The sequence below is a fragment of the Haplochromis burtoni genome, unplaced genomic scaffold, assembly GCF_018398535.1.
Source record: "Haplochromis burtoni strain Fernald_Lab_line unplaced genomic scaffold, NCSU_Asbu1 Contig_56, whole genome shotgun sequence".
Classification (NCBI taxonomy): Eukaryota; Metazoa; Chordata; class Actinopteri; order Cichliformes; family Cichlidae; genus Haplochromis; species Haplochromis burtoni.
The window spans coordinates 982,765-1,009,135 of NW_024582417.1; the positions used below are offsets into that span (position 1 = coordinate 982,765).

The 26,371-nt window shown below is 40.6% G+C and overlaps 2 protein-coding genes across 5 annotated transcripts in view; one reads left to right on the top strand and one right to left on the bottom strand.

Annotated features, from left to right (window-relative positions):
- Positions 1 to 9,469, top strand: part of mink1 (misshapen-like kinase 1) — a 32,145-nt gene extending 22,676 nt beyond the window's left edge. For all 3 annotated transcript variants that reach the window (XM_014333520.2, XM_014333522.2, XM_005922128.3), the window contains 10 exons: positions 1,258 to 1,374; positions 1,639 to 1,750; positions 1,954 to 2,103; positions 2,200 to 2,343; positions 2,814 to 2,948; positions 3,084 to 3,184; positions 3,311 to 3,460; positions 3,537 to 3,696; positions 3,778 to 3,917; positions 4,239 to 9,469. In XM_014333520.2, the coding sequence (XP_014189006.1) occupies positions 1,258 to 1,374; positions 1,639 to 1,750; positions 1,954 to 2,103; positions 2,200 to 2,343; positions 2,814 to 2,948; positions 3,084 to 3,184; positions 3,311 to 3,460; positions 3,537 to 3,696; positions 3,778 to 3,917; positions 4,239 to 4,322 (1,293 nt within the window). In that variant the 3' untranslated portion in view covers positions 4,323 to 9,469. The remainder of the gene's footprint in view (positions 1 to 1,257; positions 1,375 to 1,638; positions 1,751 to 1,953; positions 2,104 to 2,199; positions 2,344 to 2,813; positions 2,949 to 3,083; positions 3,185 to 3,310; positions 3,461 to 3,536; positions 3,697 to 3,777; positions 3,918 to 4,238) is intronic.
- A 1,266-nt stretch (positions 9,470 to 10,735) lies between these two features.
- Positions 10,736 to 22,990, bottom strand: gnb2 (guanine nucleotide binding protein (G protein), beta polypeptide 2). 2 transcript variants are annotated; one of them, XM_005922127.3, is made up of 10 exons: positions 22,061 to 22,990; positions 20,285 to 20,364; positions 20,131 to 20,169; positions 19,520 to 19,626; positions 18,437 to 18,500; positions 18,037 to 18,199; positions 14,774 to 14,840; positions 14,460 to 14,661; positions 13,311 to 13,527; positions 10,736 to 11,566 (listed from the first exon to the last, which is right to left on the bottom strand). In XM_005922127.3, exons 2-10 carry the CDS (start codon positions 20,339 to 20,341, stop codon positions 11,460 to 11,462), a joined length of 1,023 nt encoding a protein of 340 aa, XP_005922189.1. In that variant the 5' UTR covers positions 20,342 to 20,364; positions 22,061 to 22,990; the 3' UTR covers positions 10,736 to 11,459. The 2 variants fall into 2 exon arrangements, with proteins under 2 accessions (XP_005922189.1, XP_005922188.1); XM_005922126.3 differs by having other exon boundaries at positions 20,285 to 20,367; positions 22,061 to 22,989.
- Between the last annotated feature and the right edge of the window lie 3,381 nt (positions 22,991 to 26,371).

Genomic DNA, 26,371 nt, shown 5'->3' on the forward strand with positions numbered 1-26,371 from the left:
GTTGGGACAGGCCACAGTTATATAAAAGGAGGACATTTTTACCATGATGCCATCGATTGGTTTCTAATGTTGTGTTTTGAAGCCTCGAGAATAGCGTTTCTATAGTCTCCGTTTCAGTTAAAAGAAAAAAAAAAGAAAAAAAAAAGGGATGTGATGAGGAGGAAGGGAGGGATGAAATGAGTCTATCCAAGATAATTCTCCTTTTTGAGACATAGTGGGACAAAGATTTACAAACTAGACTTAATTTTTTATTCAGTATGACCCAAAACAGCTCATCGTTAACTCATGAGGAAGGTTTACAGAGGTCCAGATAATGCTGATTTCACATATGCTTCTGTAGGACAGAATGTCTTTTTGCAACCACAATTATCACCATCTGGTAGCCTTCAGGGTTAAGAAACTTCTGCACTGGCTTCATTTTCTGACCTGGAAGCTGCGTCCATGTTTTATACCATCTGAGGGATACTAATGATCACCAGGGAAATATATGGTGCTATTAAATAGTCTGCCGTTAGTGCTAAAATGACATACACAACACACTGAGCACACAGAGGAAGAATCTTGATTGCTTTTATGTTGAATGCTTTCCGTTTTTAATGCAAATCCTAAAACCATTTCCAGTGACAGCACCACATCCCTCTGCGACACATTAGAACAGTGACAGTCCTCCAGCCTGGCGGGGCACGTCAAATATTATCTTGACAGGATCACATTTTATAGCAGCGTGCAAATGAGATTCTTCATTCATTCATTCATTCCCGAGTATGTGTAAGATACCGTTTTGAGGACATATAGGGTTTAATTTATCATAAACTTGTGAAAACGTTTATGATAAATTTGTATTTAATGAATAGCTTTTATGGCTGTGCATGTAGGTTCCTGTCAGTTTAGACTTTTATTTTCTTTGTTACTCATTTTTCCTTAATGTGGCTTTAAAACAGCTCGTGCATGTTCAGTTTTTCCTGAAAGAAATTCGACTGGGAAAGCATCCAGTGGTTGTGCATGACAGAGCCTTTACAACTCAGATAATGATTTTGGGGTCGTTCACATAATGGAGACAGAAAACTGCACGATGTCCATTACTGATTGTTACAGTATTGAACATTTAAAGTAACTTTTCAAAGTCAGAGTCACTGTTTATGTGCTAAATGTTTCTGAGTAACTGGTGCAGCAGATTATCCTAATCTGAGTCTGTCATATCATTATGTAATACTTAATAATTCTGTTTGTTTGTTTTGTGTTTATTTCATCTGAAAGACCCCAGAGAAGCGCAGCCATAACGGATACACTAACTTGCCAGATGTGGTGCAGCCCTCTCACTCCCCCACTGACTCAGCCACTCACTCCTCTCCTGGGAAGGACTCTGTTTACGATGTAAGTGTTACTGATGCTAAGTATATCAGCCCTAAATTCCTCCTCCCCCCTCCCTCCCGATGTGTTCCACATTTACCATCAGATCAGTCACGAAGTTCACCCATAACTGAATGCATTTACAAATATCAGTAGTGCAGCTCTTAAAGCTGTTTTGATGCCACACAAGCACTTAAAACACTTGGAGATGGAAGAAAAATACATTTTCAGAAGAAATGTAGACTTAAACAAGAATATACAACTAACACACACATCCTGTTCTCCCAGTATCAGTCCAGAGGTTTGGTTAAGGCATCTGGCAAATCCTCTTTCACTACCTTTGTGGATCTGGGGATGTACCAGTCACCAGGAGGTACAGGCGATAACATATCTGTCAGTGGTGAGCGAAATATTCACTACCTTAACCTTGTTTTTGCATCAGAATACTTTTCCTTTATTTACAAGAATAAGTCTGATGACTTGAAAATGGATGTAATGTTGATTTAAAATAGGATTATTGAAACATTAGTATATATGTATTTTGTACTGATTTGTGTTTTCCCTCTTCAAATAAGCCATTCCCATTGCTGCTTCTATGTGTAGGCTCCAGGTTTGATCAGCTGAAGATGGAAGTGAGGAAAGGATCCATGGTGAATGTCAATCCCACCAACACACGTCCTCCTAATGACACACCAGAGATCCGCAAGTATAAGAAGAGGTTTAACTCTGAGATCCTGTGCGCTGCACTTTGGGGTAAGAACCGGTTCAGTATTTATTAATGAAAAAATATCAATGCAAAATGCAAACACTCTTACCGAAGTGTGTGTGTGTCTGTGTGTGTGTCTTTAGGTGTGAACCTTTTGGTAGGCACGGAGAATGGTTTGAAGCTACTGGATCGTAGTGGTCAGGGCAAGGTGTACCCCCTCATCAACTCTCGCAGGTTCCAGCAGATGGACGTCCTGGAGGGCCTCAACCTGCTCATCACCATATCAGGTCACAACTGCTGCCCACTGCTGTTGCTGCAGCTGGTTAAGTTTGTCTGTCCTTTGGTCATGAGATGATAAACAAGCTTATTTTTTCTACATTTGAAAATACTAACAAAAGTTGGCTGTTATCCCCTACAAAGCTGTCTCTCACTGCTTTTTTTTATTCACTCACTGTACTGACAGCTGTGTCATATGTTGTGAGTCTCCTCTGCTATGTCAAAAACAATGACCCTTCAACTTTAATTTCCTTTCTGTGAGGCCAAAGTCTAAAAAGGCAAGTAGACTGAGAGAAGACTGTGTTGCTGTGGCTGAAAAACGTGCATTTTTAATTGTGCCATTAGTGGCATTTTGTAATTTCCCGACCTTTAATTGCAGGATAAAAAAAAATAATGTAACCACATTATATAAATGCACTTAAATAATTACTATAATGTAGTCAGATTTATAATTGATCTTTCTCTCTGTGCATCTATTAAGGCAAGAAAAACAAAGTGCGTGTCTACTACCTGGCATGGCTGAGGAATAAGATCCTCCACAATGATCCTGAGGTAGAAAAGAAGCAGGGTTGGACCACAGTGGGAGAGATGGAGGGCTGTGTACACTACAAAGTGGGTGAGTGACAGATGATGGCTTTTTATCCGTGGTCTTTATTAAACTCCTGAGAAATTGGTGATGAATGCATTCGGCACAGTAAATTATTAATTACAAGTGTCTGATGTCAGATGGCCTTGTGCTTGTTCTGTCTAGTGAAATACGAGAGGATAAAGTTCCTGGTGATTGCTTTGAAGAATGCGGTGGAAGTTTATGCTTGGGCGCCCAAACCTTATCACAAATTCATGGCCTTCAAGGTAAGTCTCCCCTTTCGTATGAGCTGGATTAGTTATGCAAGGGCAGTCAACCAGAAGCGGGTTCAAGTTGATTATCTTCTCATTCTCCCCTTCTGCATCCTATCACCCTTCACCCCTTTAAACCAGTCTTTTTCAGATTTGCCACACAGGCCTGTCTTGGTCGACTTGACAGTGGAGGAAGGCCAGAGGTTGAAGGTCATCTATGGATCTTGCGCTGGCTTCCACGCCATTGATGTGGACTCTGGAAACAACTATGATATTTATATTCCCGTTCACGTAAGTTTTTACGGCAACGATTTGTAAAATATAAAGCAGACAGTAGCTCATCCCTCCGGGTTTCTATCTCAAACAGATCCAGAGCCAAGTGACACCACACGCAATCGTGTTCCTGCCCAGCTCAGACGGCATGGAGATGCTGCTGTGCTATGAGGACGAGGGCGTCTACGTCAACACATATGGGCGCATAATAAAGGACGTTGTCCTGCAGTGGGGCGAGATGCCTACATCTGTTGGTACGGGTCACACCAAGCAGCATTGAATTGTAAAGACTATAACTGGTTAATCCGGTCCTAACCTTACACTGTGCTCTGCAGCTCATATCTGCTCAAACCAGATCATGGGTTGGGGAGAAAAGGCCATTGAGATCCGCTCTGTGGAGACTGGCCACTTGGACGGTGTTTTTATGCACAAAAGAGCTCAGCGGCTGAAGTTCCTCTGCGAGAGAAATGATAAGGTAAACATAGAAACACTTGTAGAAGGTTAACTCTGCTTTTAGTATGAACACAGAGCCTCCAGCTGATTAGCTTAGCTTAGCCACTGATTGCAGAGGTGTGCAGCTACCCTGAAAGAAAGTAATCTTGTCACCAGAACCCCGAAGCTCATGAGATACACAAAGAGTTATTTATATGTGAATCGGTGATTACCTCGAGTGCCTTTCCAGCACACCGTCCCAGCCATGAACACCTTTTAACAGCGTTGATCAGCTTCTGGATGCAGCTTGTTGGTAACATCTTTAAAAAGGAATAACATGCATCTCGATTGTGTCTATCCTCAGGTGTTTTTCGCATCAGTGCGGTCCGGAGGCAGCAGCCAGGTTTACTTCATGACGTTGAACAGAAACTGCATCATGAACTGGTGAAAGGACCCCAGCAGGGATCGAAGCAAGAAGTGCATCCGAAATTTGCGCTAACGCATGCACCAAACGTGAACATCACTCTCTCTTTTCTCTCCAGCAAGCTCACACTCAAGCACTCATAGTCCAAAGAGACACGCACACACACACATAGCACACACAACACACACACCACACACACAGATACATACAAAAAAATCCATTCCAACTTACACTCCTTAAGACGCAGTTTCAACCGTGACCCCGTGAAAACATTCTCCCTCGAGGATACCGTGAAAAACAGCCGATGAGCTTCATATGTTGATACCATCTATTTCATTTGTACTGTATATATTCTTGTCTTGATTTCCTTTTCTTTGTGGACCCGTGTTCAGTCGTAAATATTTAGTTCCTAATTGTGAAGTATGTTAACATTCCTTGATGGTTCTGCAGTACTTTTGAGGAAGGCATTATTTACTAATGGTATATATCAAAATGAAGCTGTAAATAGATAGCACCTTAGACTTGGATCCGAATCATTTGCAGGCCTCTTGCATAGCCGACGTGAGACGATAAACACCTGCAACGGCTCGTGGCCCCTGGTTATTTTGAGGCTTCTACAGATTCAGGGAGGCTCAAAGAATTATTACAAACATATTACAAAGGGACAAAGTCCGGCGAAGTAGCTTGTTTAAATTTTTTTTTCTTTTTCTTCTTCTTCTTCTTTTTTTTTAAAAAATCTACAGTAGACAGTTAAAGGAACTCTTACTTTGTTTCTCTGACCAAACCAAAATATGGTTCAGTTCTTAATCACTGGCAAATAAGCCTAAAATCCTTCAATAACAGAATAAATTCACTTTGAACGATCAATCAGAAGTCTCCATACTATACGGTACTCAGAATGAGTACGGTGAAAACTTCCTGCTTTGCCTTTTTGTAGTTTAGGCGAAACAATCAGTTGTATGTCTCATCAGGCTTGTATCTAAACTTTTTTGTTTCCATAGATTTTCAAAACTACACAAATTTGATATTTATATGTAGTGATTCTGTATTGGTATTAGCCTACTGGTATTTTTAATTTTACTGTAATTACGTTGCCATTATATTGCAATATATACTATTCTCGTGGAGTGTTTTGAGCAGGGGAGTTCATATATTTGGCTAGCAGTGTTGGAGTATGACGGCAACTCTGAAGGGGAGAGAGGGGACGGGAGATTTGTCAGGAGGAGGAGGATGTTAGTGAGACACGGGAGGAGGGTTTGCCACCTTCCTACCACTCTGATCTACTCTACTGTATTATATTTTAGTTCTTAGACTATTTTGTTAGTGTGGATTTTTTTCGTGAGAAGTGTTTGTCCAGGCATTTGCGGTAGAACAGCCCTCTGTGTGTGATAGAAGTCATATTTGTCCTGGGCCAGTAGAAAGATTCGATTAATGGGGACTCTGCTGTACCGCAGAGGGCTCCATCTCATCAGGCACTTTGGAGAGCACAGCTGAAACTCACGAGACTTAATATATTTTATATCTGTACATTCTGCCAAAGTTCACCGTATATATTTTGCAGCAGAGGTTTGAAGCAAGGCCAAAGGGAAAGAGGAGCTTATGGATGCTGACCAAGAAACTATTCCTACAGATCACTAACCAATATTTTGCTTTCAATATACCAATCCAAAATGTGAGTTAGTGGTGTTATGGTATGATTCTGTGTTTCCTTTGCATAGATTAGATTTTGTTAATTTTTTTTAAGAGGAATTAGACTTCAGGAAGCTGCTTAAGCGCGAGGTTGGTTGTTCCTCTAGACCAAACACTACGGTACAAGCATGAGGCAGCCTTATCAGGAAGAGGCTTGATGAATGGAGCTTTTTGTTCAGTGAGTCACTTGGTTCACTGCACTGCCAGAGGTGGATGTTTAGCGTGGTTGCTGGGAAAATGTGCTGTTTGTTCACCAACTTGTACATCAGAGCTATTATGTAAATATTATAAGAATTAGAAACTGAATCTTAGCCAGTGATCTGTAGGAAGGTTTGTTAAAGCCTGCTCTTTAAGCTAAGGAGATATATTTTATTCATTAAAAAACGAAGAAGGCTATCAAGACTGCAGTGTACATTCAGGACAGAGCGTTGAATCGAAAGTTCTATAAATAGGTGGTTAATTTTCTGAGAGTATGCGATAAATGGGCATGGAAAGCACCTTCAGCAAACATACATTTACAAGTATATCTCACACAGATACTTTGGTGTGCATGTAAGCCATTGAAATAGATTATATAGTACTGTATCAAAGTTGTTTTCCCCTTAAGCGAATGTGTTTTTATTCCTAAGTATCTTTTATGTGCCATGACCTACTTTTCAAACGTCTACAACTACAATCGTCCCGGAGCTCTGGCACTCGTGCTTTTTATGATCAAATCCTTATTTTTTATCAATCTGCCATGTTTACAGTTAAAGCAGTGCCTTGGACTCGGGAAGGTGAGATGCTTTTTTTGGAAGGGTTGTGAGCCCACTCCCCACCCCTATATGCCCGCCCCCTCGCTCCCACCCCCAAAAATCTCTTTACTGAAATCACACGAAGAAGAGGCACAATTATATTTGCTCCCTCGTCAAGATTAATGTCCTGTGCCAGTTAAGTGCACTTAAGTAAAATCCATATTATCTCTTAAATGGACTTGAAATGCTTTTTCTTTGTTCTTTCTTTCTTTCTGTTTTATTTTTTGGGCAACATATATTCTAACTTCAAATAATCAGCAGACAAGAATCTATTGAGAGAATTGCAATAACAGATAAGTTAATATATGTCCAGTTAATCCAGTGTAACGTGTTGAGGATGTACTCACAGCAGGAGCCAGCATAGAGTAAAGCCATGAATATGTAGAGGAAGAAACAAAAGTTAATGTGCACACATCAAGTTAAACTGTGTGTGTATGTGTGTGTTTGTGTGTGAGTGATGTCTGCTCCTAAAAATGTAGGTTCATTCTGCACAGGTGATCTAAGCGCTTCTTTAACATGTTGATTGTGTAATGTTGTAGTGGGGAGAGTAGCGTGACTTATCCTGAGAAGCCTATTTTATAAAATATGTAAATGAGTCTATATTGAGAAATAAAAAGTGAATGTACATCTATACGACAGATTTGTATTTATATGAAAGTGTGTACCGCTCTATTAATCTAAGCACAATGTATTTTAAGGCTGAGAGATCAAAGCTATACCCGAGTCTAACGGAGAGATGGGATATTTTATTTGCCCCCCTCCACCAAATATTCCCCTCTTTCATTCTGTCATTCATTAAACTAGTCCGGGTGTAATTAGGAGTTGTTATAGCTAAGCAGGAGACAACTGTGTGTGTATGTGGACAGTCTTAAAAATCTATCCAGACAGAAACATACATGTCTGTTGTTAGCGGAGGAGTCAGATGTGGCTGGGATTCAGACACTTGAGGTTGGATCTGCCCTCTGGTGTAAATGGCCTACAGGGGGGTGACAGGCTGATAATATTCTCAGGAGATGATCGCAATGATCATGAAGACAGAACTACACTGATGTTAGGAGCCCAATAGTCTGTGGTGTGGGGTCATCGGCTCTTCACACGCCACAAACGAGCCAATAATCTTTCGTTTTCATGAAGTATAGAAAGTAATTCCACTGATTTTACACGTCAGAGTCTGTTTTTGGTGTCAGTAGGTGCTTCGTGTGATGTCGGGTCGCGCTGCTCGGGGCTGAAGGCCAACAAAAATTCTTGCATGAGACTACATTTTTGCACACTTGAATCTTTAACTGAAATTGCAGTGTGAGATTGTGGGAGCTTCAGTGTACAGGATAGTGGATGCATGCCTGGAAATAAAAAGATCTGATTCTGAAGTGTTAAACATGAATCTGGCTACTTCACACATATAGCATGATGGACGGCTTGTGAAAAAATGAAAATCATCCAAATTGTAGGAGAGCTCAAGCTTGAGTGTATGCAAAGCTTTGATGTGTAAAATCAGTGCGTTTTCCCCTCGTTTAAACGCATAACTTCCATAATGTACTCCATTCGCAGTTACGTGAAATATCCTGCATACACAAAAAAATAATCACTTCCATGTAAACAAAATCAAAAAGCCATAGCATCACTTAACTCTCGTCATTTTAACTGCATGGTTTGTGCTGGCAGGTTTTCTGGAGAGCACTGCAGCTAAATTATTAACGTTAACCATGAAAGCCTTTTGACAAACGTTTGTCGCCAACCCGACCGAGAGCGTCACTCCCAAACACTCAGCTTGTTGCCTCATGTCGTGCAGCAGAAAATCTTCTAATGGTGTTGCGGTCTGGAAGACGGACGAGTGGTTATGGTTGATGATTTCCCTAAATGCACCTTAAGCTGTGAAAGTGCTATTTCATTTTGTGCCAACGACCATTAAAAGACCTGAACCTCACAGCTCATTAGTTTTCTGGGAAGATTTGCGTCAGTCTGGCCGTAAGCTTGGACAGACTTGACCGCTGAATTTGTGTGATTTGACTCTTGAGTTGTAGATTTGGAGGATTGTTCATCTTTCTTTCTTTCTTCCTTTTTTTTTTTTTTAATTTAAAGCAATACAAGCGTTTGAAGAGTTTCAAAATTGTCCATGCGAGTGTGACTTGCAGGTCGTGATTCTCCAGTGGCCTTCGGCAGACTTAACATAGGCTAGTTTGTGTGTTACAAAAATCATTCTGTGCTCTCGCTTTTGTTTGTAATCACACATACACAAAAAAAAAAATGTCGGTTTAACACAATCACATGCTGGGACGCTTGATGTAATCCAAAAACTGCCTTTGTGAACTCTTAAGTATCGATAAATGGCTGATAGATAATCATCTCATGAGGCACTCTTCTCTTCTAACTTATATTTCTAATCAATCCCGTGTGACAGGATTAGCAGCTGTAGTCGGGGAGTGAGGCAGATCAAAACATGGGGAGCTCTACATCGACGTGGCTCTTTGGACAGAAACACAATATCTCCTGTTCTTTTTCAATAACTTTTTGGTTCGTTTTTTAGAAAGACATCTTTGCAATGTTTTAGTGTGCGCGCGCGTCTGTGTTCCTTGTGAGAGATTAACTCCAGATTGTATTTCATAGACTAAACTTTAAACTTTCAAGATTGTGTTGAATGAATTCATGTCTTAATACAGATTGTTTGAAAAATAAAATACCTTGATCGCATTTGAGTCTGTTTGAATTGTTTTTCTTTGCACTGCAACAAATGCCCAGTAGGGAATTATAGTATTATGACATTGGTTTCGTATCACACAACAGCAGTGAACGGAGTGAGATGTACTTCAGTGTTCAGCCACATCATGGTGCTAAAAGTCTGCCTGGACTTCATGTTCCTGTCACTCCTCCTTTGTTACTACGAAGCAACTGTGTAGGGTCCACTTAACAAAAGGCACTACTCAGTCTTCATAGCCTAACTTGTAAATAGATTTAACAAATTTTCTTCAAGATTTGTTTTTGGTTCACAGTCCTCATTTTCTGAGTCAGAGATGCAGAATGAGCTGCAGCACCCCCTGGTGTCTAAAGACAAAAGCATCCGCCAGACACTTCCATGTACCTAAAGTCTGTTAACAATGAGTTAGTGGAAAAGCTATGACGTGCATCGGCATTCAACATAAAATTTCTTTGGAGACTGAAGGTTCAGGTTGCTGCCACATATGTCTAATTAAGCAGATAACCAAGTTTGCTGTGTGCCAGCTTTAAGTTTTAAGACTACACTTACTGGCCACACCTCACTATTCTTGACCCCTTTTTGCCTTCAAAACTGCTTTACTTCTTGGCATAGATTATACAAGATGCAGGAAACGGAGACTTTGGTTCATATTGACATGCAGCAGCCTGAAAGGATGTATCCATGGTTTCGTTATTTGACAGGACTAAATTCTGGCCTGACTATCTGAATATCGCAGCAGAAATCAAGACTCATCACACCAAGGGACTTTTTTCGAATCTTGACCATGCCTAAATGAGTTCCTGCCATGTGATTGGCTGATTAGATATTTGTTTTACCTAATATATCTAATAAAGAGGCAGGGGACTGTATATTCCAATAACCCATGTATGTCTATATCAGTGCTACTTTCAAATCTCAGGTTTAAGTAAAAACCTGAGGTTGTATAATGAGAATACCTGACAATATGCACTTAATACTCAGTTAAACGTGTCAGTTTTAGAAACAATTTTAAAAGGAAAACACAATAAAAGGCAGGAGAGGCAGTTATTTATTAATAATATGTACAATTTATAGTAATGTCCAGATAATACAGTGACAAAGTCAAAGTTTGATTATTGGCTCCTACTCAATAAGACGTGCTTTTACTTCTCAACTTCTCTTAATCTCAGGTTGTTTTTGGATTCATGTAACTGTCTCAGTATCCTCTGTTAATAAGTGTATTTGAGGCACACAGGAAGAACAGGGATAAAATAAGTGTGTAGAATTGGGGGGGGGAAAAAAAAAAAACTGGGTGAAGACAGTGACTGCGTGACGTTCTGAAACAGATGAAAATCAGTTGATATCTTCATTGAGCTCAATCATCTGTTCATCGGTGAATGTTTTTCCTTCTTTCTTACTTTCTTTATGTAAATGCACTCAGGTGGTTCCGCCTTCACGTCACCACTGCTGAGATACGTGTGGTAAAGAGACCGAAACAACAAAGAAAAATGAGTCTGAAGTGTATTTCGAGCAAAGTCATAAGACGAAAATATCGGGTAACGTTCGCTCCACTGCTTAACACGAGAAGCAGTATGTCTCATGATAAGCGTGTGTGAGAATGAGTGCGTCAGATAGTGTTGATGGGATTTGTGTTTTCGGCCGAACAGCTGAATATTCGGCTGTATTTGGTCATATTTTGACCTGTTATGTGCATGTGTGTGTTGCACTGTGGCCTTGCTGCTGTGCACTTTCATCGGCGGTAGGTAGTGTGGGCATGTGTTTAGGTCTTGTTATCTTATCCTGCATACAATACATGTGTGTGTGTGTGTGTGTGTGTGTGTGTGTGTGTGTGTAAGCTCATATCTAAGTCATATATATTATGTACAGTATAATGTTGCGGTTCGTCTGTGGAATCTTACATACAGTGACAGTACAGGGTGCAAACTGTGTCCCAAGATAAGAGCGGTGTCTGTTGGACGTGTGTGGTTCGCTGTTTATGTGCATGGCTCAGTTCCAGATCTTGAGGAAGCTGTCCCAGGACCCGGTGCACACCGCCATGCCGTCATCCGTCACGCCCAGACAGCTCACGCGATTGTCATGGCCTGCCAGGACTCCTGCAGGAGGGCCAAAAAAAAAACCAAAAGTCAACTTGTCATTGTGCAATGCACTTCTTCAAAAATCAAACAGTGAGCATACTGTTAACTTAAGATCGATGCTACGGTTTGTATCCCCCTGTTTCTTAAGTGTGCAGACAAAGATTTTGTTTTTCAAAAGGAATCTTTAAAATCTAAATGTGACCTCATTTTTATCTATTTATTTTTGATGCAATCAGCGGCCAAACAGACTCACGATGTTCTTTCTACAATGGAAACTAATCATTGTTTGGAAAGTTTGTCCCAACACTTGTACTAAAATTCCTGCTACTGTAATGACTGTGCTTAAGGCAGACTGTGCTGCTCTTCCATCACTGAACTTACTGTCAATTCTTTTTATGCTTTCATATCTTTTTTTTTTTTTTTGTGGTAGGATGAACTTCTGACTCACCAGCATGTGTGCGCCATACGGATGATCTGATATCAGATCGTGTGCAGTATACACTCTAGATCTGCTTCCTGCAATATATATCGCTACTTTCTGAAGTAAATAATTATACTTCCTGTGGTACAGTACTGTCCTAATAATGCCTTGACCTTGTAGTAATACAGATAAAAGGGCCTCTGAAGGACTTGTTTCTATTAATTTTCAAAGCTGCACTTAAGTTATAAGTTTAGCCATTTCTGAATCTGTGAAAAAGGCATAATTTTCACTTATTTAAACGATTTAAGGTTATTCTCTGCTTTTGATCTTCTTAAATGTGTTTTGATTAGCAGTACACAGTAGCACACATGACACATCTTGTATAAAATACTTTAGCTGCTGACCTGGCAACAGAGAAAAATGAGAAGTAAAATAGTGATTGTTTCCACAGACGCATGCAAAAATAAAAAGTCGTGACCAGAGTTATTACAGTTTAGCATTTTAGAATTCGTTTTTATTGTTATTTCATTTTGAGTTTTTGTTTTTTTTATTCAGTTTAGTTTGTTAGTTTCATGGGGGGATTTTTGTGTTTGGTTTTATTGTTTGAAAATGTTTCGTTTTAGTTTAGTTCTTTTTGTTTTAGGGTCCTAAACAGTGTTAAATTTTAGACTTTTAATTACTCTTGTAGGGAGGACATATGTCAGAGGTAAAACCAGTAATGTTTTTTACATGTAGTTTTAGTTTTAGTTGAATTTTAGTTAGCTATAATTTAGCTATAATAACCTTGATCTTGACACATGGCAAGCAGCTTAATTTCCTCAAAAACAAACAAACAAACAAACCCCAAAACACAAATAAAGAATTACATTTTTTGCGACGACAACTCCGTTTAGAAGCAGTTTTAGTCGCACTATTTTTTTTTATTCAGATTGTGTTTTCATTGTTTTTGATTGAACTCTTACAGCTGAAGCTCAGATAGGAGTTTGGTGGAAAGAGGCTCTAACCAGAAAAAATAAAAATTACAACCAATTTGTTATTTCTGTACTTTAAATCATTGTTATCAGCAGTACTTGTATACCAAGCTCCCCTCTCATTTAAACTGAACATTGTATAAACCTATTTGTTGTTTCAGGCATCAGAAAACTGCACACCTACATACAATCATCCCTCTGCAGTGCAAAAATGAATCACTAAACTAAGCTTTTATTTTAGCACTGAAAAGTCAAAAGAAGGAATACTACAAAAACACGTGTGGTGTAATTGATAGATAATCACTTCATCTTCACCTTAGCTTGAAGATGAACCTTCCCTTTTCTCTGTTCTCTCGCTTGCTCCACCCACCTGCTCTGTCTCCTTTCATGGCATCCCATATGTTGCAGTTGAAGTCGTCATAACCAGCCAGCAGCAAGCGCCCGGAGCGGGAGAAAGCCACAGAGGTGATGCCACAGATGATGTTGTCATGGCAGTAGAGGCCTAGCTCCTGGTCTGCGCGGAGGTCAAACAGCCTGCAGGTGGCATCGTCAGAGCCTGTGGCAAAAGCGCTGCCATTGGGAAAGAACTGGGGAGGAGAAAATGAGGATGACTCTTATTTATTATTTATTTATATTTTTAATTATAAATAAATATAGTTACAGCATAAGCTGCTATAGAGAGTTCCTGCCTTTCTTAAATCCCTTAATAAGACAGAAAACTGAATGGGATCAGTGCTTTAACACAGAATCTGTCCACCTGCCACACTGTCAGATGGCCTGTGCCATCAACCCAGACTCCCAACCGGAGATCGTCTCCTGAGATGATCAGGATGTTCAGATATGGTGTTAATTGATAATCTTGTTAATCCTGCAGCGCGCTTCCCATTTAAATCCCTCCCAAAGCTGGTGGCTGGAGACAGTGTGTGACGTCACCAAGACAAATCCTGGAGCTGATGCTGCTGATGACGTGTTAGACAGTACGCAGGAGCGCCAGAGTGCCACTTAAGGCCACAGATTAGCTTATAACAGTGCCAGGAATTCAGAAACTCATGATGTGTCTGAGAATAAATGTCTAAAATGGTGTCTCAAGCATACCAACTCCATCCAGTTTCTTTAATCTATGATGTGGGTCAAGCTAAAAAAACCCCTACATGTTATGCTCCTGCTGACCTTGTGTGTGTTGTGGGGGTTTCTCATCCTCACACCTTAAACCCTGATTTTGAATGTAGTAAATTGGAATAAAAGTCCTGTTGTCTTTTAAAACTCTAAACTGCATTTTAAGATGCTGCTTTTGAGCGACCTTCCAATACTACATTTCCCACAATGCAACTCAAAAGCATCTTTCATTAGGTCTCCTCTGCCTGTCACATCAGTGATGCAGCTTCATAAAACTCCACGGCCAGAGCACTCTTCTGAAACAAGAGCTCTAAACTGCACTTGTAAAATATATAATCCGCGATTTTAAGAAGAATAAAAGCAGTTGGGCCTACAAGGGCACCCGGTCCCTGAGGACACTCACACAGACAGCGTTGATGTCCGATTCGTGGCCCGTGAAGGTCTGCCGGCACATGCTGTCCCTGATGTCCCACAGTTTGATTGAAGCGTCGCAGGCTCCCGACACGAAGGTGTGCTGGTCGGGCGAAAGGGACAGACTCATGACATCACCGGTGTGGCCCGAGAAAACTGTGGTCTGCTGACTCGTCTCGATATCCCACAGTGCACTGGGCAAAAAAAGCAACGACAACAACAACAAAAAAAGCACAGGGTTAGTGATTGGAAAGCAGGAAAACGATGCTTAGGCTGCACATGTGTGTGTTGATCTGTGTGACTCACCATGTGGTGTCTCCTGAGCTCGTGATGATTTGATTGTCATCAATGAAACGGCAACATGACAGGTAACCTGAGAGAACGGAACGCACAAACACGCGGATGATGTCAGTGACACTTGATGACGCATTTTACATTAAATTACTACTGTATAGGAGAAGAATGTAAAACGTAAATATGACTATAAATTTATTGTGAGTGTACATATAGAGCTACATGTTGTCTCTGCGCCACTAAAACTACTCATTCGTTTAGATATTTTATGATATATCTTGTTGACATATTTTACATGATTACTACTTTAAAGCCTTCTTTTTCAAGCGTCTTTTTGGGATCATTTTTTAAATTTCTTTGAAGCTGCAATGATAGATGCATTGACACATCAGCAAAGTTTGCAGATGACCAGGACTTTGGAGCCATTGGAGACCTTTGACCTTACTTATAGTATAGGTATTAATTATTATTTTTAAAATATTGGAGTATTGGAGTCCAAAGACATGCAGCTTGTGGGGATAGGTTAATTGGATAATCCAAATTGCCACTAGGTGTGAATGTGAGTGTGAATGGTTGTCTGTCCCTATGTGTTAGCCCTGCGACAGACTGGCGACCTGTCCAGGGTGTACCCCGCCTTTCGCCCTATGACAGCTGGGATAGGCTCCAGCGCCCCCCGCGACCCTGAAAAGGATAAGCGGAAGCGAATGGATGGATGGATGGATGGAGTATTGGCCTTCCCAAAACCTCGATCTAAACCTTTCTGGACTTTTTTTTTTTTTTTCTTTCAAATTAGTCCTTTATTTATCCAGGTAAAAATCTAATTGAGATTAAAAAAAATCTAATTTTCAATAGAGACCTATATCACATAAGTACAAAACATTCAAAACAAATACAAAATCCTGCACAAACATTTGAAAAATACGCAATAACAGATCATTTAAGAGCGAAGGGAAAAACCTCCAGTTTAAATGAACTTTACCAATTCTGCCAAGGAGAGTGCTAAAATATCCGGGCAGAATTATGCCAGAAGCTTGTTGGTGGCTACAAAAAGCGTCTGGCCGAGTTGTAACTTGCTAAAAGACATTTAACCAAATATTAGCAGGTGGTGTTGTGTATACTGGATTATAGAAACACCAAAATAAAATCAAAGTTTTGCACTCAATTCTTATTTTTAAGTCATTAAAAATGTCTGCTGTAAAAAAATAAAAAAGATTCCAACCTGGTAAAAGAACAGTTCAATGAACTCGTGAAAATCTCGAAACTTCATGTCCACGAGTGCAAGAAACCGTAAGTTTAAAGTTGTGTATGTAATGTAGTTCTAAGATGCCTTTTATTAGTGTGTGAGCAAGCTGGGTGTGCTCATGAAACGCACGTCAGAGTGTACTCTTTCCGTGAGCAAACACGTGGGCATGTGGCATGTTTGCATCCTGCATCTGTGGTCATAATAATCTATCCACGACGGCAATAAAAAGAAGCTTTTCCATAGGTTCAAGAGGAAAGATCTGTTTACATGTGGTGCCTGTATGTCTGCGTGTCTGTGCCAGTCCTGCTGTTGTATTCTTTTTATTACATCTGATTTCCCACACTGTCAAACTCTTCTCATCATTATTTCCATCATTATCAGGCTGATTCTTGTAACCTTCTTACCTGCCTTCTTTAAGCCAATCAGACTCTGTTATCTATTCTTTAAATGTGACTTATTATGCTTTTCACTGTTCCTTTGTTATATACATATAATTACATAACATAGAAACATAGAATTATATCATTTCATATTAAAGACGAACAGAAAAAAAAAACAAAAAAAACCCTCAATGCCCTGTTTCAGACACTTTTTTCTATTCTTGTCTTCTGTATGATGTCAGTGAAGAGGGAAAAAGTTCTGGCTTTAAGCACAGCAGCCCCACCCACCTGCTGTTCAAACTGAAGAGGCAGCCAATCAGAAGACAGCTGGCTTTAAAGCAGGAAGAAGGCTGCTAAAATTCTTGGCTTCAGACAGTGGATGAGCTGAGAAGTGCCAGGATAAATGGGGCTTATTTTGAACTGTAAATTGTGCAAAGCTGCTCTAGAAGGAGTAAAAATGTGGAGGGCTTTTTAGAGATTGGTTGCTTTTTTTACTCATTTTCAGTCCAGTCCCTGTACCTGACCACTTTCAGAGGAATGTTTTTATTTGCCCTGTAACACTGGCCTATGAATCATTCAAAGAAGAAAAAGGCATCTAACTCAAGGGATGAACCAGTGTTGTGTCAACACATAACATTAATCCCTCTACTGTTCACTGAAGCCTTGTCTGAATGGTCTCAGTGGAAGGGTGGCTGCCAAGAAGAGGCATCCCAAACAGGTCTTTACACACGAAGTGGACTGAAAAGCAGTGGCAACACATCTTATGAAGTGATGGATCCAAATTTGAAATCTTTTGGTTCAATACATTCCAAGGAGTTCAAGAGAGAGGTACATCAGTGAGTATCTACGACCATCTGTAAAGCATGGTGGAGGCTGTGATGGTTTGGGATGACATTTCAGCCAGTGGGAAAAGTACCACCAGATTTTGATCCACCATGCAATACCTTCTGACAAGCATCTGATTATCCAATTAGCAAATGCTTCCTTTTTCAGCATGACAGTGGCCCTAAACACATAGTCAATGCATTGACAATGGGTAGAACTGGGTAGAACAAACACATCTTTAGATCGCTGTCAGTCACGGATCGGCCTCCCCAGAGCCTGGACCTCAACATTATTGAAGCAGTGAAGGATCATTGTGACAGAAAATGGAACAAAAGGCAGAAACATTCAAAGAAGAGCATTGCAAAGTTCTTCAAGAAGCTACTATTCCTGACGACTTCTTGAAGAAAATACAATCAAACTGCCTAAGAGAGTTCAGAATATGCTAAAGAATAAAGGCAGTCATACCAAATTTGGACTTTCAACCTCGTTACAATTGTGCAAACCTAGTTTTTGCTAACATACTGTATTTACATGTATGTTTGCACATTTCAATAAATCATCTACTTCACGTTTTTCTTGAAAATATAAAATCAAAAATAAAATACATACAGAAGTTATAGTGTCACAAATCAGAGTCACACAGACAGGAGTTAATATCTCAGCTCATTAAGACTGCAATTAATTAACCATGTAAATGAAGTCTTCATTGTTTAGAGGTTTGGGAGTGGAGCTTTCCCACGGGGGCGTACGCTCATCTGAAACATCTCATCAGTTTTACTCATGAGAGGATTTTAACATAGTTAGCTTAGGGCGCCATGTTCTCTCACCTGTATGGCCAGGTAGTTCCCTGCTGACCCTGACATTGCCCTCGCGTGTCTTCAAGCAGTAGATGGAGCAAATGTTGTCGAGGCCTCCGCAGGCCACGTAGTTCCCCGAGGGAGCGTACGCACAGGTCATTACCCAGGAGGAGCGCAGGGGGATGGCGTGTATCTAAGAAAAGAGAGGTAGTTTAAAGAGCATAAAATGGGCAGATATTAACACTGAAAACACACACGACGATGCCACTGTGACTCTTACAATCAGTCACAGTAACACTGAGAAAGAAGCCATTATGGAAAGTCAGCAGCACTTCTACAAGAGGAAGACGTTAGTCCACTTTCATTTCAAGTTCAGACAAGTCTTCCAGCTGGAGACGTGCCGTGCTTTTTGTCTTTTTGGTGATTTTACCTTGTTAGTTGTGTAGCTGTCCCAGACAATCAGTTTTCCATCTTGAGAGGCACTAACCAGAAGCCTGAAGACACAAAAGGGGAAAAAAAACAAAAAAGTTTTGAATAATACAGGATCTCTTTAATTTTGGCATTTGAGTCCTGTTATCACACTGCGCTCCAAACCTGTTGAAACATGCTTTTCCTGTCAAAACACTGCAGCCTGAGATGATTCTGTGAGTTCAAGGTGAAGAATCAGTTGTTTTAATGTTTGCCTCAGCCAGAAATGTTCATGGTTAATGCCTGAAGTCAGCAAATGATTTCACAGAACTAAAATTAAAATGCTTGCAATGCTTGTCATGCTTGTGCTTTTGTATCGTGCCGCTTTGAGCTAAATGCTAACGCGAGCCTGCTAACAAGCCCACTATGACTGTTTGGCTTGTTCATTCAGCATTTACTAATTAGCGCTGGCAATTTGCATGTGTGAGTGGAAAATCAAGCATTACATCTTCACCAAACGTGCTACAGTTCATCTCGAGCAGGTATGTCCCATGTGTCATTACAATCCACTAAATAGCTGTCGAAGCATTTGTTGAATCATGAAGACAAAGAGTGGAGCATATTTTCACAGCATTACAGACAGGAATTATTTATTATAGGACTTATATCTTTTTCTCCTTTGGAAAACTGGGTAATGCAGTAGTCTAAAAGCTCCATCAAACAGCCAATGAACTGAAATTAATTCCCAGGATGGACACAGGTGGCCTAAAGTCTATTTACACCACTTGCAAATTTTCTGTGGGTCAGATGTGATCCATATGAGGTGGATCTGTGGCTCAACTGAGGTGAGGAGACTCACATTGAGTCAGCTCCATCAGTAAAGGCTAAATACCCAGAAAAATGCAGATGTGGGCCAAATTTAGGTCAAACATTTATTTGTATCCGCCTTTTTCTATTCTAGCTAATATAGATAGGAAGTGGCTACCTGAAGTGGCTTTGCTGGCCGATTACACTCAACCATTTTAGGTGGAACTTTAATCTATAGTATACAAAGAAAAATTAAACCAAGAAGCAGTCAAAAGCATTAGAAATAGTATGGACTCACCTAGAGTCTGTACCCCAGTGCATGGCATAGATCTTGGCCAGATGGCCACGGAGGGTGCGTCTTGTCCGCATCTGGATCCGCCCCACAGGATCCAGACCAGCGGTTATCTAAGTTAGTAAAGTTAGCAAGTTAGCACTCTTTTGATCATTCACTGGGTGTGTGATAAAAGGTTTGGCAGAAAAGTTTTGCTAAAGAGTAACAGTACAGTGGCTATCAGACACCGAAGGCAAGACCGGTACAGAAATAACTAATATCACATGTCAAATATGACAATATGAATAATGCACCTGTAAAAATAAATTCAGAAATTATTGATGATTTATACTACTGCTGGTTCAACAAATGGCCGTCATCTATTATTTCTAAATTGTGCTACAAAAAGAAAAGGTCACTCCTCTGTGCAGGTGAAACCTGGAGACATGTTGAGAGTAGCAGGGATGGATTTTTTGTCCTATAGAGTAACATTTGATCAAAAACAATAAAAAAAATAGCTTTCCTGCTTTCTCCACTGTGCCCAATATCATGTTATTAAGTATATAGGTCCATATTGACGCCAGGTTAACCCATCCCCAGGTGACTGACATACATCTTACACATTCAGTTGCTCTCACCTGTGTCAGGGTTGAATCTCCACATGCTTTCCTGGCGTCCTAATGGTTATGAAGTCACAGGGAAGGAAAAAAAGAGGACACCGCTAGTAAATAACAAATTTTCCAGTATTTTATTCAATGGTAAAACTGTTCAGAGCAGACACACATCACTCACTCGTATCTGGTTCCGAAGCTGCTCGGCCTCCTGACGAAGCTGTTCCAGCTCACTCATTTTGAAACTGTCCGAGCTGTCACCTGCTGGATGGGGCACGACTTTAAATATCACACTCTATTATCAAATAAATCTAAATGAAATGAATATCAGTGCATATTAAGTTCTTTTGGGATTATCATATTTTTATACTTCCTAACCTACTAATCCAGAGGTCTACTTTCATCAATAATTGAACGCTACTTGCATTTGGGGAAATAAAATAATCAAATAAAATCCCAATTTTAATCTCTGAGGTTTACTGAACCCACAGTGAGGGAAAAAAATACAACTTGTAATCTGTTTATGGCTGTACAACCACCCATCCTGGTTTAACTGAGGAGAATAATCTGCAATGACTAAGCTGCTATCAAAAAGCCAGCATTGCTACCAGGCACCAGATAGTGAGTGAATGCTCACTATCTGGTGCCTGGTAGCAATGCTCATACAAGTCCAACTTTGCACTAATGCAGGATGGAGCAATCCTTCATTTGAGCCGCTGACTGTGTTTAAACAAACACTTCACGCTGAAGAACAGGGGAGTCCCTAATTTCTTAAATTACACAGGTACACGAAAACTGTTCATCTCTATGTTGCGCTTTCCAGCGGCGTGCACTACAGTATTTCCTGTTCCTCATGGGAAAACAGTTGCACATTCAAATATTCTCCCAAACAGGTGGCCTATAGATTTGCATATGTGAAGCTATTCAAATTCAAGATAAAAACCCCAGATAGCATGCATACAGTAGCCTACACTGTGCAAGGAAGAGCAATTAGCTACAGTAGACCACTGTTCCCTGGAGGGACCTGCGACCAGATGGATCACACAGCACTAATGGAAGCCAAAAGGGGTGCATCGTGGGTCTCAGTCTCCTGGCACAGCTGCTCATTTAGCCAATCAGGAGAATAGATGCTGCAGGAGAGGAGGATGAGGAGGAGGGAGGTAGAGAAGGGGGTGTGGGGAGGGGGATCATATATCAGGCCATGGGTCCTGCCAGATGCTCAGATGCATGTTTTTGCTGCTTCTGAGCATCAACTGGCGGACACGCAGATTTGTGCTGAAGTCAGTGGGTAAGGAGTAGCAGAGAGTGAGGACACGCATATCACACTGCCGCACTGATGATGCATGGCCTAGCAGCGACACGACCCTTAATGCTAGGCCATGCTCTTTATAAAAGGTTAATATGGCAGGTCCTCGGTGTCCCCAGCACTTCTGGCACTCCACCAACCTCCGAGAGCATGTGGTAGAACAAAAACGCAAAGATGCCAGGAGTGCCTGGCCCCACCCCTTTGATTGCACATCTGATGTGGAGGTGCTCTAACATGGCATGGCTAAAATCTGCCTCCAACCACTGCATGCCGGGCATGAGTGGATGTTTGATGGCAGAGGATGTGAACGCATGGCCTAAGAGCCTCCCCAATGAAATACAGTCAGCACTGAGGAGAAAGAGGGTACAGGCCAGTCTCAAAGGATGCACTCGAGAGAGATTTTTATTTCACTGTCTAGATTTAGAGATTTACATAATTCAAAAAAGGCCCTACCCTAGCTACATCACCTCACATATTGATCAGCACAGTCATAAAGGCCTTCATCACATCTCATTTTAGACATCGAGCTCCTAAAATTGCGGATGTAGCTAATCGTATTTGGTCAAAATGATGCCATACGCACACCATCACCCAGCCACACACACAGGCTGACCTATCTGCTGTCACAGCGTTTGGATAATGGGTGGCTACCTGTTAATTCTCCCGATGATTTTCCTGCCCTTTTTCCTCCCCCTGCTGCAAAGAAAAATAAAAAAAGAAAGAAACTGAAAGCAACGTCCCCCCCTCAAAAAAAAAAAAAAAGGAAAAAAAGACAAATCCCGCGGAGGATTTAACTACAAGTCTTTTTCAGTCATTAAAAATCAAGTTCACAGGAGATCCACTTTAAAAGTTCCGTGTGTCACGATCAGCCTGTTTCCAAACCCTTCAGTAAACAGGCAACCGGAGGAGGGCTGCACACATTTCCATTTCTCTGCTTTAGCGGAGCTCCTGAGCAAAAAACACACACACAAGATGATATCTGCTGCTGCCGAGCTGCTGTTTCCTCTACGGATCGTTTCCACTTTTCACACACGGCAACCTAACAAAAACATCTTCGTCCAATACGGCGTAAACAGACGGAATTGGCCCCAGCTCTTTCCCCGGCCCGCATCAGGGATCGTCCATTAAACACTATTCTCAGTCCGTTTTACTCCGAGTCTTCGTGACGTTATCCTCGTTTCCTTCCTCTCTTTGGTTTCCTCCTCCCTCTGCCGATACTTCATCAGGATAGACGCCTCCAAGTCGGCAGTGAATTACAGAGTAAAATCCGGAAAGTGCAACAAATATAAATGATCAATAAATTGATTAATTTAAATTTTAAAAAGGACGAAGAAGCGTTTAGAATTCCAGCCTTCACGCTAGGTTTTGTGTTTTCCTCTTGCAGACAGTAACCAGAGGCGGCCCTTACCGCTTGGGCAGTATCCACACGGTTCCTGTTTTTTTTTCTTTTTTCTTTTCTTTGCTGAATATAATCATTTAGTAACAGGGTGCCGGATCACGCGGTGAGCGCTTGCAGGATCCTCAAATCCGGGCATGAAGAAGTCAACCACACCCATCTTTTAAATACACGTAAATCCAATGCACCCCGCCTCCTCCTTCCTGTGCAGACCACTACTCGGGGGATCCTGTGCTCACATGGACAGTTATTGTCTCACCAGACACAGGTCGATTACATTTATAAAAATCTACAGCATATGATTGATGGATTTTCAGGCGTTTTACAGAAAATATGAATTATATGTCTAATTTCACGTGACATTGAGACGATTTCAGTGAGATGAAGATATTGCAATGCATGTTTGAAAAAAAGAAAGAAGATTTAGCAGGTTTAAACAATCACTGAATCACGTGGGAGCTTGACTAGTACTCGGATCTATCCCATAAATCTATGAGTGCACCAAACTGAGGATGTGTCCGTAAAGCCCCTCTCCTCTGATAAACATGTCCTGTTTATCGTGCTGTTTCCTGACGAGCATTTCTGCTTCAGCTGGGTGTTTGACCTTCACCGTGCAGGATGATGTGTGTGCAGAGTTTTCCCACCTTTGTCCCCTGATGAATGCACAAACATGAATCTACGATATTACAACTTAGTGGGATCAAGAATGACTGTAATCAGTCAACCCTCACAAGGGAACTTTTTGTGGAGAAAACTCTTTGAGAGTATTTTTTATTTTTTTTGCAGAGAAATGATAAAATGAATGAAATGCAGGTTGCAGAGAAGTAACAAAAAGCTTTTAGCGCTTAAGTGTGGATTTTCTTAGTTAAAGTAATCGCGTTACTTCGAATTTACTTCTGGAATATTTAAGATCTTTCTTTCATTATATTTAGCAATGGGAAAATGGTGCAGAGATTTATTGAAGCATGTTAAAACACACATGGAAATACAATATATCAGGCAGAAACAAAGTTTAACAATTCTAACGAGCTTAAAAGTCAATATTTGATTGGACCACCTTTATTCTTCAACACAGCCTGAACTGTGCTAGGCAGCTTGTAATTTCTCTAAATAGTCTTCAGGAAGAGTTACGGTCTGGACTCTGGGGAGGCCAGTCCATGACTTATATGTGGCAGTGTGTGTTTTTCTTTCTAGGTGTGCATTTACTGCATTGGTGTGTGTTTGGGATCATTGTGATGCTGAAAAATAAAGTAGGTAAGCAAGTAAAGTTTATTTATATATCACCAAAACCAAAGTACTTTACAAGAAAAAAGTAACATAAAAATAAATAAATGGGTTCCTTAAAATTCATGGTCAAGATGTTCACATTATTTTTCCCATCATACTCATCCAGTTAGCTGCCCCTCTCTGAGCCTGGTTCTGCTGGAGTTTTTGCTTCCCACTGTCACAAAGTGCTTCTTCACAGGGGACTGTGTCATTATTGGGGTTTCTCTCTAATACTGTAGGGTCATTACCTTAAATATAAAGTCCCCTGAGGCAACTGTTGGTTTGAATTTGTGCCATATAAATAAAAATGAATTGGAATTAAACTGAATTATTAGATAAAACAACACAACAGCAACCTGTCCTCCAGCAACAGTTCCATTTCAGCTGTTTCCAAAGCTGTATTTCATCCGCTCTGATTTAAAGACAGCCACAGCTGATGCATTTCTGTTTATGTATGGACACAAAATGTATCACATATGCAGCTGCAAGACCATTTAAGACTTTAAATACAAACAGCACTACTTTTTAATTCTTTAATACACAGTGAGCCAGTGCAAGACTGTCAACCCTGCAGTAATATGGGGTAGTTTATAGATGAGCAAGAGACTAACTCTAATATAGAGTGCATTAAAGCTGAAAATCATGCTCATACCTTCCAGAATTGACAATTTTAAAAGAGGTTTGAGTATTTATTTAGATTGTTCTGATAGGGCAACGCGTTAGCATTGTTCTCTCCAGGTCAGTGGGGTTAGGTTAAGTGGTGACTGCTTCTAAATTGCCCATAGGTGTGAATGTGAGTGTGAATGGTTTTTACCCTGCACTTTAATAAAAGTAGTTACTTTGTAAATCAGAGTTCATATTCCCATCAAATTCAACAAGATTCCCAACACCGCTGGCTGAAATGCAGCCCCGAACCATGAGAGAGCCTCCACCATGTTTTAGAGATGGCTGTGCATGCTTACTGTTGCACTTCTCTCCTGTCCTCGTCGTACATACAGATGATAACCTGAAGCCAAAAGTTTCAGATTAGGATTCATCACCCCATGAAAACTGTTGCCACTGATTTTTCAGTCCAGCTCTTGAATAATTTGGCATACCTGAGCTTTTCTCTGTGTTTTCCTTCCTTAAGAATGGCTTCTTGACAGCCACTGTCACTCACCCTTCTGATGATCTTTTAGATATTTTTCACCTGGTGAGGCTGTCTTAGGTCTGTCTTTTGTCTTCTACCTGTTCAATTTTCTCAGATTTTAGTGAGAACACATTGTACCCCATGCCAAGATATACAAAGCTTTTGACTAATAGTTTTTTGAGAATCACATTGGTTGGTGCAAATACTATTTTATGCCTATCAAACTCCATTATCTTTGGCATAAAAAAATAGATTCAGCTGAAGAAGCTTGAATAAACTGTGTGCTTTTGCACAAGGCTGATAGTAACAAAGTCCCAAAAGATATTCAAAATAGGTTCTTTGCTAAGTGTTCTGTTTTGAGTAAACACAACACTGGCTCATCTCTTGAGCTTGAATGATTCAAAGGTCAATGTTAAGTGGCTTAATAAACAACTGAAAATAAGGGGAAAAGCAGCCAGTGTCCAAAAAGAAAAAAAATCTTTAAAAGGCCTTCAAAAAACCTGGAGAACCAATCAATACCTTTAAAAAAAAAAAAAAATTACAAGACTTGGAAGCAAAAACGAAAGAAATGAGGGACAGCTCGAGACTTTTGCACAGCACTTCGTGCACTAGAGCCTTCTGCAAACATCTGAGCAGATGTTGATACTGCAGTAGTGCTTCCGAGGGCACATGCTGCATGACATTTCAGTCTGCAGGCTATGCACCCACCGACATTATGCAACTCCCGCACAAACGTTCTCGATTACATCGAGAAGTGGTTTGATTTCCTGGAGTTGAATGGATGGAGATGAACAGATTGATTTTCTTTGGGTTTTATTTTTGTTTTTAATCAAGAAAAACGCCATTATTTGACAGGTTTAGTCGGTGCCCATGTTTGACAAGTAAGTCCTCTTTGATATTTGGTGACCCCTGGAGGGAAGAAATGGCATTGCACTCCAGGATACAGATCGACCTATACTGTGTGCTAAATGAGCCGGTGTTCATACAGTACTCAGTACAGGCTGCTCAGAACAGACTGCGATCCAGAGTCATCACCTGCACTGTTCTACACTTATTTAAAGTGACTTATAAAGCCCTGGCGAGGCCACCAGTTGGGGGCGTGGTTTTCTCTGACAAGCAGTACCTTTCCTCATATTTGTAATGTTTTGCCCTCCCCTGTAGGCAGTCACAT